The 17,089-nt window shown below is 38.5% G+C and overlaps 1 protein-coding gene and 1 non-coding gene across 3 annotated transcripts; both read right to left on the reverse strand.

Moving 5' to 3' along the window:
• Positions 1-2,041: 2,041 nt before the first annotated feature.
• Positions 2,042-16,887, reverse strand: LOC120105035 (probable inactive histone-lysine N-methyltransferase SUVR2). Of its 2 annotated transcripts, XM_039117086.1 has the most exons (10): positions 16,475-16,885; positions 14,073-14,305; positions 13,939-13,977; positions 13,077-13,839; positions 10,864-12,029; positions 10,369-10,634; positions 9,066-9,132; positions 8,906-8,956; positions 3,363-3,459; positions 2,042-2,319 (listed from the first exon to the last, which is right to left on the reverse strand). In XM_039117086.1, exons 2-10 carry the CDS (start codon positions 14,253-14,255, stop codon positions 2,288-2,290), a joined length of 2,664 nt encoding a protein of 887 aa, XP_038973014.1. In that variant the 5' UTR covers positions 14,256-14,305; positions 16,475-16,885; the 3' UTR covers positions 2,042-2,287. The 2 variants fall into 2 exon arrangements, with proteins under 2 accessions (XP_038973014.1, XP_038973015.1); XM_039117087.1 differs by lacking the exons at positions 8,906-8,956; positions 9,066-9,132 and having other exon boundaries at positions 16,475-16,887.
• TRNAC-GCA lies at positions 15,141-15,211 on the reverse strand. Its single transcript has one exon. It is a non-coding gene; the product is annotated as a tRNA-Cys (tRNA).
• Positions 16,888-17,089: the final 202 nt, after the last annotated feature.

Genomic DNA, 17,089 nt, shown 5'->3' on the forward strand with positions numbered 1-17,089 from the left:
AATATTATATTTTAAGTTTAGTTCTAATAAAATAAGAGTTTTGAATAAGTGAAATTTCTAGTTAAATAAGGTAAATCTTATAGAACTTTTATTTAAGTAGAATTCTGAATATATATATATATATATATATATATATAATATTTATGTATATATGTATGGATACATATATAACTCAAAAACATAAAGCTCAAAAAGCATAAAATGCTGGACGTAATCCGAGTCAGCCAATGCATAATGAAAATTTTGGGTTGGATGCGGCCGGATCGATTCTCGGACTCGGAACCCAATCCGAGAAAAAGGAATTCCACATGCCCAAACCTCGAAAGAGTCGAGGTTTAAAGGTCTAGGATCTCGCATGCGAGATAACTGAGAATCCGAGCTATGGATTGCCTGCGATCACCGGACCCATAAGAAAGTAAAGTGCTGACCTGTGGCCAAGAATTGCCAGTGCGGCCGATGCAACTCCGTGATTCCTTTGCTTGGAACTCTGGTGCTCGCAAAATCTAGAATTTACATTTTTTGTGGCTACTCCAGTAACCGTCAGTATGCCATTTTATATTATGCTGTGATTATATACAATCCCGACATTCCAGGAGCTATATTCTCTTCGTTATCTCCTATATTTTCTTAATCATTTTAGATCTCTTCTGGATATGCTTATTCTTATGCTAGTTTTAAATGAGATTTGATCGGAACAGGCGGTTTTATTAGAGCTTCCTGATTTCCTCCCATGCCTCCGGCCAGGGCCGGCCCGAGCCCTAGGCGACCGAGGCGGTCGCCTAAGGCCCCGAGCCAATGGAAGGCCTCCGAGAGGCTGACCAAAAGGAAGCAAAAGCCCCATATAAAACGGGATCTGAAGCTGGCTACGAGTCTTCCCCCTTGATGGAAGGGAGGTGGAGAGTTTCCTGACCTGCAGAGGGGCAATTTGGAAAGTTGGGGACAGTAGTTTTGTTTTGGGTGGGGAGAGAGAGAGAGAGAGAGAGAGAGGAGGGATTTGGTTGGCTTGATAGACGCCTGAAGCCACTCTTATCTTTCATCCCTTCTCTTTTTTGGTTTTGGTCTTAGTTTTCCTTCCCTCACATTACTCCTGATCCAGCTGGGCCATCCGGAAGAAAGATAGGAGGATTGGAGATGGACTTCTTGGAGGGGGGAGATTCTTTTAGTTTTCTCCTCTCGGTTTCTTCTCCCTCTTGGGTGGTAGAGAGAGAAAAGGAGGGAGGGGGTTGAATGGCTGCTGTGCTGTGATGTTACAGTTGCCGCTTGGGTACTCACTTGAAGGGGAGATGGTGGGATGGGGTGAATTTCCCATAATGACCCTACTTTCTCTTATAGAGAGATTCCTTTATGGACAAATTCTTTTCTTTACCTTGACCATAAAATACCATGGGATGACCTTTTCATGATAAACAGTATTGCCAAGCATTATCTCAGTTATTTAATCAGTTTCATGGCCCTTTATTTAGAGTAATTACTTTTATATGCTTCCATTCAAGAATTATATTAAATTAAAAAGGCTTCTTGTCTATCTTTGTTGAAATAATGTACTTGATAGCTATCTATTTTTATATATATTTTTAAGTATTTTATATTTATTAAAAAAATATTATTAAAAAAGAGGCCTCGTTCATTGGATTCACCTTAGGCCCCAGAATGTATTGAGCCGCCCCTGCCTCCGGCAGAAGTCATATTTTGCACTGCTAGAATTTTTTAAGCATCTGCTAGAAAATTAAAACTTAAATATTAATATTTATCGGGAGCCTTAAAATTTTTGCTTCTTGTTTGTTTGTGTTTGTATGCCGTTTGATTGGTTTTTTTTCTTTTTTTATGGACCAAATTGAGCTTTTGCGTCAAGCTCTGATAGCTGAGAAACCCTGCATCTTCCTGTCCGGCAATCTTAAGATGCTCTGAAGGAGTTGAGAGCAGGTTATGCTTCCAAATGTAACTCGAGGCTTTCAGATTTCCAACCACACCTGTCTTGAGGCCAATCCAACACCATCAGCCATCACAATTATCCACAGTTTCTATCTGCCAATTCTGCATATGAAGGGGATGTACGTTCGCAATCATAAAATCGAAGCTGCTGCTCAACAATTCATTAAAGCATCGACAAAAATTAAACATTTCACGCAATCCGAGAAAGCAGAATTGACTGTTAAATCCTGAAAGGTATACCAACCACCCAAAAAAAACCAGCTTGTTTGCTCCACTTTACCTGTTCCCTTTTGACTATAAAACCTCGAGTCGGCAATCTCTACCTTGTAGGATGCTTTGATAGATCTCCATTGGTTCACCGCAAAACTAACGCACTTGATGTGGTTCCTGAAACAGAAAAAGAATAGCTTAGCATGGACTTTGAAAGGAACTCCGACAAATTCTTTTTTTTTAAGGGAGGAAATCCAATAAATTTCAAATGAGAGAAAACACACGTCATTAACTTCTAGAGTTTCCATGCATAATCATGATCACACCTATCGAGCCTCCTCCACATATTCAAGTTCAACTTTATGAATCCTGGTTCCCCCATTGTTCCTAAATCAGGCTAACTCTAAACTTACTGCCAGCTTTTCTATGACTATTCTCCCGACTTCAGCTTAGATTTTCTTCCCCTTTTCCTAATCCTTCAACAAAGGTTAAGAGTACCTCTCCCTAACAGAGGCTCCTAAAATTTTTAGTGTACATGTCCATACCATCAAGCAAGGTATGGTGTATCCTATTGATCAACTAGTAAGAAAATTTGAGGGAATTTTCAAATTTCAAAGATCAGATAAAAACTTAGATGACACTACATTTCGACCTGTAATTAGAAAATCAGAGAGAAGAAGAAAAGGGAAACTGAAAAACAAGTTAGTGGATTAATTGATACAATCTTCAGTCAACCATTAAAGTTATAAATAACTGAAAAAACGTCTAGTTGAAGGAATTTTGATCTATGTTTTAAAACACAGTCAAATGAGCATTTGAATGATTCAACCTAAACGGGAAGAGAGCTCAAGGGGGATTTGTATTGTTGAAAAAATGGGTTTCAGGCTTAAAGAGCTTGATATGGAAAGATGAATCATGTTCTTAGAAGTGGAGTTTGAAGCAAATATCAGGGCGAGCACAACCCCTGTATCTGAATTAAGAAAAAGAAAATATAGCTGCCACAAAGTAGTTAATAGTCTCACTTCTACAGCACAACTCACATGCTCCAGAGAGCACCATCATTACGGACCAGAATTGCACTCAAACATGCTCCCACATTCTTAAGTAGCAAAAATAACATGAAGTATCTTCTAGGAACACTTTCACATATTCTGGTAGCAATATTTAACTGATATTTAAAACATTTTGCTTTCATATTTTAAAATAAGTGGTGTACTTACTCGAAACATTTCTCATGTCTCGGCAAAATTTGCTTCCACAGCGACATTTAAATGCCTTGATTGGGTGAGTGTGATCATCAAAATCAATTCCATAGTCCTGCAATCAATATACTGTGTAAGAGAAAAACCTCATAATGCTAGTGATTGTACATATTACTTTGAATAGAAAGAAGACAACTGGGCAAAAACAAATTACGAGACTGGCCAGAATATGTATGTCTTTTGATAGAAATCACCCACTCGAAGCATTTACTAATATACCCAAAAAGCAAGAGTAGTAAATTATCAGCTCAAATTGTAGCCTCTGCCCGAGATTCAAAGGTTGGGCTTGCTCATCGAAGTAGTTTAAAAAAGATAGAATGATTCAAGGTTAATCTCAATTAAAATTTAAAATCAACACTCAACCCTGAAAATATTAAAGCTTCGAAGATTTTCAGAATATGGTGGTATAACAAGTAAAATGAGTGCTTCTTTCTGAACTGCTGGATAGTGCAGCAAACATTTTATTCACAAACAAAAATTTGTGACAACAGTATGTGAGAGGTGCAGCCAACTTGACAAAGTATATCGCTCCTTGCATGCTAAAATTTCGTAAGTTCCAAACCTTGCTTCTCGAGTTTCAGTACTAGTGCCAAGCAAGAAATATTTTACATGCAAGTAATAGGCAAGGCATTTCAGGAGGAGCCATGATCTTAGAAGAATGAATGTGTTGGATATACAGTTGCATTTTGCTCGAAAAAAAAAGGAGCTGCTTTATCTTCAAAGATACAATGGAAAGAAACAAGGTAAAGCAGCAATGGAGGGAGCATTGTAGTGAGAGTAAATGAAGATGAAATCACATGGAAAAGCCAAACATAATCAAGCACAAAGAAATCTGCCAGAAAAAGTTAATCTTGCGCATGGCTGGCTCGAGGGACCCGGCTGACAAGCAAAATCCACAGCAATGTTGTCCCAGGTGTCCGAGTGGCCAGCATGAACACTGGCAGTGATACAGCACAGTCTAATATAAATGATACTACTGCCACAATAAATCAGGAAGTTGCTTCCTAAAGGAATATCCTTCAAGTGAAAGGCAACGGCATTCAGATGTCCAACCTCATGGGCCATTTTCCTCATGAAAGACCCAAAAAATTCTGCTATAGTTTATCATAATAGGTCCAAATCAGCCAATGCATAAAGTCTGGCACACATCTAAAATTCAATTTCACCATCTAATACCACCAAGACCTTATCGACCACCAGGGTCCAGGAATGCAATATGTTATCATAATCAAAAGGACCTTGGTGAGGAGAATCTCTTGAGACCAGAGGAGTCTCCTTATTGCATATTGGTTCCCAAGTAGTTCCTCAGCAAAATGCCCATGCAAGTAACATAAGCCTCCATGAATAAGATACTACAATACCTAACCGTCCATCCAACAAACCAGCCAATGGAGAAGCTTTCTCCAACCTATATAGGTTCATCTTTATGAACTAAGGCACGATCCATCAACGTATAAGATCATTTTTCCAATGGTTGTCAATGGTCAGCCTGACATCAAACCTCAATTAGGCTGACAGACCAGCAGACATTCATAAGCAGCCTATATTTAGCTGGGAATGGGCCTGACTTTTTAGACGAGCTGAGCTTCAGAGTTGCTCAACTTGCTTGTGTTTGGCTTAATTAAGCTGGAATTATAGTAAATAAATAGACAGAATATATATTGTCTTAAAAATTAGACAATTTGTATTGAATACTAAAATATCTATAGTACATTATGAAAGAACAATTTTGAAACCCAAAAAATATTGCCTCTTGATCCTGGTTGACGGCTTTTCTGCTGAAAATGCCCTCTGAATTTTTTGGTTTTGGTAGTACCATTGACTCCACAAGTTAAAAGAACCAATCCCCAATCTTGCCATGTTTCTATCCCAATTTAAATATGTATTAAAACTAACCGTGGTCCAAATCCCCCACCCCCTCGGATAATTCCCTATGTCATCTCAAATTTGATAAACTTCCTTTTAAAAAATAGCTTTATAATTGGTATCCCTTCTCACATCTAAGTAAAAAGAAATAATAAAAAAGTCACATGAATGAAAAACAAGAAAGCTGATCCAAAATCGAAAAAAAACTCATTTGGATGCATGTCAGGTGTAAAAGGATATTGATATTAAGAGTGGGAAATTTATATTAAGGGCATGTTTGGTTTCGGGGTAGTTTGTGGAAAATAAGAAAACAAGGAAAATAGATTCAACCAAACTTACTATAAACTCAAAAAAAATGAGAGAAGACTGCACAATCTTCCATGAAATGTTTAAATTTTACAGGTTGAAAATTTAACAAGAATATGTAATACAGAAGCTGGAACTTATATATACAATAAGATCAATAGCTAAATTTTGGAGGGTGAGCCTTGCTGCAACAGGAAGGTTGTTTCATTGTGACCTAGGAGTCACAAGGAAGGACGGAAACATGTTCAATATTTTTATAACCATGCAGCAAAGGGTTTTTCAATCCTGTTTACTTTTATTTGGATGTTGATTTTTGAAGTGTAACCTCATTGATCAAATCACCCCTTCTTCCTTTCCCATTGCATCACTCCCTCACCTCTTCACCGCTCTTCCCTCTTCTTCCCCTACCCATCCTCCAAACAACAAAGATTTAACCCCCTGTAACTCAATTGCATTCACCTCAAGCCACAAGGAACCTGACGTGCAGTGCAATTTGAGTTGCAACAGCCATAGATGGCCATAGATTCTTTCTGAAATCACAATCCTAATAAAAGTTTAAAACTTCCCTAATGCAACCTAAACTTGAAGTAGGATCAGACATCTATCTTTTCTAAAATAAGAATTCAAAATCCACCAAAAAAGCCCAAAATTAAGAATAAAAAAATGCAAGAAATTAGAAAATACCAAACCAACTTTTGTTAATACTTAAAACAAAATGATTAAAAACAAATCAATTACCTAAGCCTAAACTACAGCATTTAATTTGAGAAGATGTGAAGGATCCTTCATTGAATATCTCAACTCTTTCAACCAAGGTCGGAAGAACTGATACCGAGCACCGTATCGGCTCTCCAGCAGAATAAGTCGGTACGGGCCGTGCCGGACCCATACCGAGAGAGAAAAACGCCGGAGCTAGCGAAGGAGAAGAGAAAGAGAGCAGAGGGAGGGAGAGAGAACGAGCGGCGGCAAACGCTGGCGGAGGGCCACAGGAGGCCGGCAAAGGATGGGGGTAGGCCGCGGACGCTGTCGTGGCTACAAAATTTGAAATTTTTTAACTGAAATCGGCAAGTGATTTGCCGGCTTCACTTAAAAATCCTAAAAATTTTTAATTTGAAAATTTTTAAGTGAAGTCGGCAAACGATTTGCCGACTTCATTTAAAAAATTCCAAATTTTTTAGCCACGCCCCCCTCCGCCGGCATCCGCCGGCGCTCGTTCTCCCTCCCTCCCCCGCTCTCTCTTTTTCTTCTCCGACTCTGGCAGCAAGCCGTTTTCAATGGCGGAACCATGCCGGTGAGCCACCGGCATGGTATGCTAAACCGGCCTGTACCGGACCAGTCCGGTACGGCGGTGGAAAATAGTTCCGGCCCTTTTAGGGCTGGAATCGAGCGGTACAGGCATATCAGTGCGAACCAAACCAATTCGCACCTGTACAAGTCCCGTACCACATTGTACCGGTGAAAATCGAATCAGCTTGCACCAATACGCATGCCCGCGCGCGGGGAACCGCACCAGTACGAACCGGTTCGGTAGGCCACCAATACGCCTACTGGTACCGATTCGGCAGACCATGACCACCGGTTCGGCGGACCATGGCGGGACCGAGCCCTCGGTTCCGCATTCCTTGCTTTCAACCATATCTATACACACCTTGCTTTCAACCACATATTTAACCATAGAAATTTTTCTTTCATTTACATTTTCCATTATATTCAAAGTGTAAGGTTGTTGTCCATGATTAGCTTCCTCAATGGAATAATGACAATTTGCCCCAATGAGCATGAACATTGCGCAAACAAGAAAGAAAGCAATTCCCTCTCTTCATCTAGAGCTCTTCCTTGAGGTTAAAAAAGGGGTGAAAGTAGACACAATAATATTCGTCCGGATCCGTTTCGTATTCGAATCTATCTAGATATAAATGAAAATTTGAGCATCTGACTAATATCCGTATCCGTATTCGTCAAAACAAAAATGGATATGGATAGACAACTATCCGATCCGTATCTAAATATCTGATTCTAGTCATAATCCTATTTAATTTTATATATCACTAACTTTTCATAGAAATATATATTCACATTAACATGCTATTAACTTGCTTTACAATACACTTAAGTAATATATTTGATTTTGTGATCATAAAGTTTAATTATCCAACTTATATCCATTTTTATATTCATACTTTCAGTATCCAATTTATATCGTATCCATTTAAATCAAATATGGATATGAATTTTTGCATCCGACTAATATCCATATTTGTATCTATATTCGTTAAATAAAGCAAATATAGATATGGATATACTGATATCCGATCCGATTTCAGCCCTAGATTAAAAGATCATGTAACATATGTGTTACTCATATGCTGCAATGTTCTTTCAATTTAATGAACACATGATTAGGAACGAGAAGGGATCATAGGTGCATGCATACAAAAGAATTGAACACCAGAACAAGCCCCCTCTTACCTTTTAAAGATCTTGAAAATACTTGGAACAGGCAACTGGCAAACAGAAGAAAGGATGTAAAAAAGAATGACTAGAGCAGGGTCATTGTGCAGCTCAAAAAAAAAAAAAATTGATATTTTAAACACATTCCAGGTTTGCATGAGCTCTAATAATACCATGTTACAGCTAGAGGCCACGTAAAATTGCATGCACTCAGAAATTGCTGTCAAGGGATCAAGCAATAGTAGAACAGAAAATAGAAGCATTAAAAACTAATTGAAAAGGGCGGAAACAACTGGATTGGGGAAATCAAGTTGAAAAAGAAGAAAGATGAGGAATGAATGTGTAGCTAGAACAATCCAAGCATCCCCTCCCTCTCTAATAAATAACAAGGGCTTTTTTCAGTTATCAAGATTGAAATCATCTCAAAAGGTGCCCAATACCAGGATAAACCCAGATATCATTTTATCCTGTCCGAGATAGGAAGTCGAGAAAAAAAAAGATAAGAGCCAAGATTTCCGAGATCTCAAATACTCAACCAATATTATAAGAACCGAGATTTTGGAGATCTTGATTTATATAGTAAAGCTCGATCCACTTCCATTTTAAAAGAATGATTTGAATATTTAATAATAATAACATTGGTTTAAGATTGTAAAAAGCATATTAGAAAATCACAGCAGATATTTTGATAAAATATAGGTTGATATATTAGGATATATCGGTTTGTTTTGACCAATATGATATGTGAGCATAACTAAACCTAATATAATCTTTCCTAGATAGCTGATTCATCCCAAATCAAATGAACCAGTTGCATGGGATTATGACATTTCAGTACTCAAAAGCATAATATGTTACAAATATGTAATGCTACTTACCCAATTTAATTCCTCAAGAACTTCTATTTTCCTGGTTGTGAAAAAAGCTAGCTGCAAAATAAAATGGACAGATGAAAATAAGTCCAACAAGCGCAAAATCAGGTGATATTGCTGAATCCATAAGGATCTTATTGTGGCAAAAGTATTTCGCTATGCATACATGGTAATAATGGTGGTCAGGAATCTCCACTTCAACTGGTATTCCAATAAGGTTTGCATCAAAACATCTACAACAAAAACAAGCTAAAAGCATCACAACAAGAACAAACAGATGAACACTAAGCATGGACCAAGCATGACTGAAAGTTGAAGACAATAGTAAAATGCTCTGGTTGGTCACTGATAAGAAGAAGTAGAGGAAGAAAATACACTCTAGTTGCACGACAAAAGTGTAAAAAGCAACAGGTAAAGTAAACGACCATGACATGAAAAGACCTCTCAACATCCAAAAAATTTCAAACTCAGCCCATGAAATAAAACTTGAACAAACGAAAAACTAACTTGGATCCCTTTGCCTTATGAAATAAGAACTAGATAGCAATGTACACTGACAAGATCATATACGAGGCATTAAACACCAGATATAATCCCAACTTGAAAAGACAGAACAGTAGAATGAAAAATGCTCTTCAAAATAATGAAAACATAATTGGCAAACAATTAGACCTGCCAAAGCCTTGCGCCTAAACTATCAAACTTTGGCTAAATGAGTGCCATCCTCAGCCTACAAATTTTCAAATCTTTAATATCTTATCTAGTACTTGATTTACATTCAACTCCAAGAATTTAAGAAAAAAAGATTTTCCATATATGAAACCCAAATTATGATAGAAACAACCCTAAAACCTTGAGACCAAGCATATAAAGGCACATTCTTGTTCAGCTAGTAACAGGCAGGCTTTAGATGGGCCAAAAATAAGGATGAAAACAAAGAGCCAGATAAAGATGCTTGACATACTCAATCAAAATCATCATCTCCTACCACACCCTATATTATGGCATAGTCAGTTTACTAGCAAACAGCGCTATCCAAATTATTTTCTCATGAACTACCCAAAATGCACCTCCAGCCAATAATTCCTATATCTCGAATCATGAAGTTAATGTGCAATCAGTACATCAAGTTTAGTCATTAACTTGGGTCATCCTGCATGAATTTCCATCAGCACAAGCATTTATGCTGTGATAAAGGAAAACAGATAGGTGGCTGACCTCAAAGGCAGTCATTTCAAATCACTGAGAATCTGCAGGTGTCCAAAACTTTAAAAGCGCAAAACATTAAGATCACATGCACTTCTGAAAAGGTATTATGCAATTAAAATTACGAAGGTGACAAGCTGATCCATATAGAAGCAAATGAAGGAACTTATTGTACTCTAAGATTCAACAGAAAACTTGCACACAATATGCTTGCAAATAGCAGCACGGGGTATTAAAAGAATTAGATCTTTGACATGAGTTACCTGTGATTAATAAATCTTGCCACGTTTCCATAAAATGTGGCATCCAAACAAAGGGCTTCTTCATCTTTTAGAACTCCTTCAGTGCCCCAATCTGCATCCATCAGCACTGGATATGTATGTTTTGCATTACCAGTGGTCTGAATGGTTCGATCATACAGCTCCATGTTTGTCAATATTTCCCCAACATATTCACATACAAACGTGCCTCTAGGCAGTTCATCAAGCGTACGGAGTCCCCACCCCTTCCTTTGACCAGTAAAAAACACCTGAAGTAGGGGAAATGTGTTAGACTATAAGTAACAATGACCTGTAAGGTACATTTTATGGGCAACTTATGTTGTTAATCAAAAAGTATATTGTCAAAGTGGGACAATATTTGTGGATGATTTAATGAAAACAGATTCAAACCTGAGGTTGATGACACTTTTACAGTGGCATCTCTGAAAATTGACAAAAATCAGCAGTATGAAACTTCAACTGAGGGTGAAGACTAACCTGAAGATTGCATGTTATGCCTCGCTGAACTACTCGATTTCCACATTCTTTCTTGCATCCGCACTTACTCCAGCATTCCTTAATAAACTTTCTAAGTAAATGTCCCTTACATGGATCAGGACCGACCTCATTCTTGGACCTTTCTAGGGGGCAATCTTTACAGTAAAAGTAATGGTGTTTCTGTGGAGCACAATGCATTGAGATACAGGCATCCAGAAAATCCTTTCTCAGTAGGCCATCCCTTGTGTAGGCAAACTCACCTCCAGTTTCTCCTGCACATGCACAAGGGATTCTTGCTGCCAAACAATCACCAAAACAATCCGAACAACAACTTTCATCCCCAATTCGAGCAAGTGAAAGATTTATATATGCATTTTGGTAAACAATATTATGTGGTATATAGAAAAAAGATGGCGGATATTGCTCGCTGTTGACTTCATTCACTATGGAGATTCTAACTCTTTCTTCACCTTTAGTTACATCATTTACATCATGGGCTGGTCTTAAATCACCAAGTGCAATCTCTGGCTGTGGAACCACAACCAAACTTCGTGAACTGATATTTGAGCACTCTCCAATTTGCTTCTTTGCCCTTGCATTTACATTATTTTCATGAATTTTCACATTCAGGCAGTGACCATTTGGGCCCTTTGAAGGACATGCAGGCATGTTCCCCAACATATGTTGGATACCAGATCTTTTTAGTGACTCAAGAGTAGGAACTATGTGTATGATATTTTCCTCTCTATCTTCTGAGGATTCAGAACCCAACTCCAGAAAACACCGGCACATTTCTTTCATGATATTCATAAGAGAGAAATTACGATCGAAAATCTTGTAGGATCTTAAACATTTATCCTCTACCATCTTGCATACAGCCTCCATGCTTGGCATATGGAAATCTGGGCGGTCAAGTGCACCAGTGTCACATGTAAATGAAAGCTTGACTTCACCCATAGCTGAGGAAGCTATCTCAACATTGGTGGAAGATTTTTCCTGAACACTTAGAAGGTCGGAGGGGCTTATGTTCTTGTCTGCAGCATCTGTGACAATTCTCTTTCCCCTCCTATCTGCATGTTGTGTTGCGAGTGTCTCAGATGCCTTTTTTTGTGAAGCACAGCCATTTTGCTTTGAAGAACCATCCAAGCCCCGATGCCCTCGATGATCTGAAGAAAACTAGGTTAATCCAATTAAAAATGCCGGCACCATAAAAGCTCAATCAATATGGCAAACAGAAGTGCTTGTAAAGCCTTACCATTTCTAATCTATAAGGTAAAAACTTATAAACAATAAACAACCAAACCAGGCTGACATATTGGGGAACACACTGACAATTGAAGCTAAATTACTCTGAAAATGCACTTCTCGGTGATGCTACAAAGCTCGACCAAGCAGCAAAAGATTTAGAATCTATACTAGTGAACCCTCCAGAATCACAGGTGGAGGGTTCCATTAAAATTTGTTTATCTCTTTCAATTAAAACCAAATAAAAAAGGTAATATAAGATCACAAGGATTAAATGTCAGGATGCTGTCAACTAATGTTGTCCAAATCAAATAGCTATCAATCTGTCATTAGGTACCACCCCGACAAAAGTCGTGGTATGTAGTTGTTTGACATGAAAGGTAATGTGCATTCTTGTTTCCAAAAAAGCCTTGGGTGGGAAGCAGCGCATCTCAAGGTTCAAAAAGGAAAATGGTTTAGCTCGCAGGATTTAACAAACTGCTGCATATCAAAAAAATACACAATGAGCGTTGAATGGGCCCCACGAACCATGCCCGCATCAACTCGTATGCCGATGGGAATCGCAAGGCATGGATGTGATTCGCATGGGGGAAACTGGATCTAATCCACCACATGATGATGGGGTTGTGCATTGTGTGGCAGTTTACAAGGACCTCCAAGCTGAACTTCATCCTACATGGCCTGACGATCCGCACACAATATCCCATCTGACGTGGCAGCATGAAATAGGAAGTCCCCAGGAAAAGCCCATAACTGCCTTGAATAACACAATATCCTCATGAATGTCAGGTAGGGGCTTGGTTGGGAACTGCATTGGGCTGCCTAGCAGTATTCTCCAAGATTTGCATATGCAAATACAGAGGGATAGTACCAGAGTCGAGACTTAATATATATTGTATAGCATCATCCAAAATTTATATTTCAACAGAAAGCAAAAGAACATGAAATGCCTAGATAGATAAATTCACCTTTATCTATAGCAGGAAATGAGACAGGAGGGCATATCATTGCAAGAGGAACCTCAGATGCCAGAGACTGACCACCAGTTGGCCCGTCCATCTGTCTAGCTGCAGCAGCATGACAGTTACCAGTTCCATGTGCTGGCAAGATCACCGTGCCAGATTTGACCTTAGGTTCTTTACAACACATCAAGTCTTCCATTCTCTTATTCACTGGGTGCTTATCTCTCCGATAGGTCAAATGTGAACTTGACTTTGCATTTCCCTGACCACGACTGTTATGTGCAAGCATCAAATCCCTTGACACTCTGGACATTTTCGGAGATGATGCTTGCCCAGGCCTTTCAGATCTCATAGAATGTGGAGGTGGCACAACCTCAGTCCTTTCTGCAGAACCAGGACTGTTATGTGCAAGCATCAAAGCCCTTGACACTCTGGACATTTTCTGAGATGACGCTTGTCCAGGCCTTTCAGATCTCATAGAATGTGGAGGTGGCACAACCTCACTCCTTTCTGCAGAAGAAGGCTCAGATGATGGGAGCTCAGTCCATTTACCTCTATGCTTTGTTCGATGTGAAGCTGGCTCCACCTGTTGCTGAACAGTATGTGACTCAGGTGAAATATCTTCTTTTTTTGGCCTCTCATAAGCATGTATTTCAGAATTTTGCATTAAAGTTGAAGGGCCTTGTTCCTCCTGCCTCGTTCTAAGCTTCTTCCTATAATTCTCAGTCTCATCACTTGAAGTAGCTACTTTTCTCCTACCACCAACATCCTGACCAATTTGGCAAATGGTTTCACACAAATTAGCATAAAATTAAAAAGACATGGGAACTAAATAGTCAAATTGGGAAGAATAAATGGGTTTCCATACAATATCATTTTGCTTCTCCGCTGGATCACTTTTCTTATCCTGAAAATAATTCGACAAGCCAAATCAAAATGTTAATTTGAAAAAGAAAAGACAAAAACCCACTTAATAACGGCCAACCCCAGGTAAGGCTGTACCTTGGACTCCTGCAGGTCAAGAATAGCATCTGCAAGAACCCTGTAGTTCTCAGCTTCGATATACTCCCAGTTGTTCTCATACACTTGCAAAAGCTTCTTCAAGACTGGTTTCGTTGTATGCACAGGAATGCCAATGTCCTTCATCGCATTCAGAGCTTTAGCTATTTGTGGTTTCAGTGCCATTCCGAGCTTGGTACTGCCCAAAGCTGTCTAAGCACACCAAGCCGGCACACCTAGTTGCATCAAAATACACAAAAAATCCAAAATTTCAACTAAAGAATGCAGAATAGTACTCTATCATCAAGAGAGAGAATCATCTATCAGACACCTCTATTTTATTTGATCTAAGGCTTACGTCTTTCTTTCTGTGAAAGAATGGAATGGTAAGACACCACCACCATTATTACATACATTCTTTTTTTTGTAATTCCCTACACGGGCAAAGATTTTTTTTTTCAACTTTTCTTTTACTCTATAAAGAACCACCCAACCATATTGATTGAATGTTTAAGTACTCAAAGCCTCTCGTAAGTGTGGATACAAAGTATCTTCAGACCTTTCCACAACTTTAAATTGATTTTCTATCAGCCTATTCTATTTAATCTAATTCTAGATAGAATCAGTAGACACTATTTTAGTATTTAGGATAGGTAGTGTAAGATAATTGAAAGTCTTGATAGACTTTCCTATAATCTCTTCTTCAAACCTAGGAGCAAAAAAAAAAGAGTGTCCTTTAGCAAGCTTACGATACTAAGAGTTCCGACATCTTACTTAGTTCCGAATCCTAGAATTAACTCTCGCTATTTATTTGATTCAATTGATATCATAAATCAAATAAATGTCCGAATCAATCATTAATAAGTAAGGATTACTTCATCCCTATTGGTACTAGGTTGGACCGGTAAACAGAACCTAGATTTTAAGGAAAAAAAATTACAGTTCTTTATAGAATTATGGGTTCTAAAACTCAAGTACCGGCAGGCCTAGTCATTTGCCTCTACTTCTTGAGGAGCAAGAATTTGTCGAGTTAGATCGGCAGAATTAGATATTTCAAGTCTTTTGTTGATCAGGCGACACCCGGATTTGAACTGGGGATAAAGGATTTGCAGTCCCCCGCCTTACCACTTGGCCATGCCACCAAATCTGATCCAAAAAAAATGGATAATATTTTTATCCATCTACTATTGAATTTTTTATCTTGAATCCCATTGTACTTATCCCTTTTCAAAAATTAATCCCTATTTTTTATTGGATCTAGTTTAGATTATTCTCTTCGATTGATTGTATCTCAAAAGACACACTGCTTTCCAGTCATAGACCAAAAATTCAGGGCAAATTGGAATCATTAACTATTTTTACTTTACTATTAGTGAATGGTTCTTAAATCTGTACCTCAAATTGTGTTTTTTTAATGGTATAACAAAATCAAATTGATTTACGACTAATCAGTATCAATTATTTTCAATAATCAATCCTTTTCAATTTCAATTATAACAAAATATATGTGTATATGTAAACCCCAGAACAGAAATTGTTACACAGATACCGAATTGGGTCTTTCTCTTATGTACATATCCCTATAGAGAATTATCGTGCTTAAATTTTTCATTGAATATTTTGAATAGAAAATGGGAATTATGATATAGTGCGACCTGACTTCTGTTGCCACAAGTAAAATTACGATAAAAGATGCGATATGCGGGTAGGTATATCGGCATGTACTTAATAAATATTACTCCTATTACTATTAGGCAATTCAATCATATTCTATATATAAATCCTACTACTAAAAAAAATCCGCGAATTCTTTTTTGAACATTAAAGTGTGCTAAAAAAAGGAAATTCTATACTGCTCCTGATTCAAGTTGAGATAGAAACCATGTTAGAGAAAAAAAAAAACAATCAACTGCATGCGCTCCAGGGAAAACTAAAACCTTCAACACATACATGATCAATCCTCATGTCTACTTGCATCAGCACATGGAAAAAAAAAAAACCCTCCAAGTGTCAGACGAGCACCATAATAGTTAAGACAAAACCAAAATAGTTAACACTAAACATTCAACTACATACATTTCTTAGATAGATAGAGAGAGAGAGAGAGAGAGAGAGAGATCTTTACCTGAAACATCATCCAGCATCAGAGCGAATTACACAGGAGAAAGTTCCTCAAGATTATTTTTTCAAGAAACTCTATAGATTCTTTTTTTGGAAAAAAAGAGGCCGTTAAGCTCTAATCGTACGAGAACCGGAGCCAGATGAGATACAAGAAAGCCAAAAGTGGCAAGACTATCATCTAAACCAAAGACCTTTGATCGAAACAAATAAACAAGCGCTAAAATGAACCAAGAAAAGATCCAAAAAAGGAAAAGAATAAAGCCCTAGAGAGGTAGAAAGCATACCTTTAGAAACCGCGTCTTAGACAAGCATCAAAACCCTAGTTTCCGCAGCTGTTCTCGACCACTCAGCAGCGACAACACGAACCAGAAGAAAGACGCCGATAACATGAAAGATCTCTCTCCAAAAACCCTAGGAAATGCTCGCCGTCGCTTCCCCTACCTCAGGGATCTATTTCGCTCGTAACCCAGGGATTAGCGTTTTGGAGAGCGAGGAAAAGAAGGAGCAATCTTTATCCCTCCATTTCTCCCTTCCCCCCTCTCTCTCTCTCTCACTCTCACTCTCTAAAAGTTTCCCGGCGAGGAATGCACGCACAGAGGCGAAGAGGAAGGGACGTGACACTGCGACAGGGAAACCGTCATTGTCTCCTGCTCCCGCGGACTATCTTTAAATATCTTACTTTTCCAACCCTTAGCATTTTAAGGTATTCGCTGGGCTATGGCCACCGTAGGGTAGTCTGTTCTGGCGGAGTACGGAAACGAATCGGTAGGAGCAGGGAGCAACGCTATTCTAAAAAACCTGCTCATAGAATTCTATGCGGGAACGGACAATAGATTTTGGGCGGATAGGATTTGCCCGAGCGGATAAAGGGGACGGCGGATGCGCCGCCCGCATGTAAG

Source organism: Phoenix dactylifera, chromosome 2, assembly GCF_009389715.1.
Source record: "Phoenix dactylifera cultivar Barhee BC4 chromosome 2, palm_55x_up_171113_PBpolish2nd_filt_p, whole genome shotgun sequence".
Lineage (NCBI taxonomy): Eukaryota > Viridiplantae > Streptophyta > Magnoliopsida > Arecales > Arecaceae > Phoenix > Phoenix dactylifera.

Excerpts from the sequence above, each read along its gene's own strand:
- LOC120105035 (XM_039117086.1), bottom strand. The coding sequence starts at position 14,255 with ATGGCACTGAAACCACAAATAGCTAAAGCTCTGAATGCGATGAAGGAC. Across the intron at positions 9,133-10,368 it reads GCAAGATTTATTAATCACAG|ATGTTTTGATGCAAACCTTA; the intron begins GTAACTCATGTC and ends TTTTTGTTGTAG. Across the intron at positions 8,957-9,065 it reads CTGACCACCATTATTACCAT|CTAGCTTTTTTCACAACCAG; the intron begins GTATGCATAGCG and ends TTTATTTTGCAG.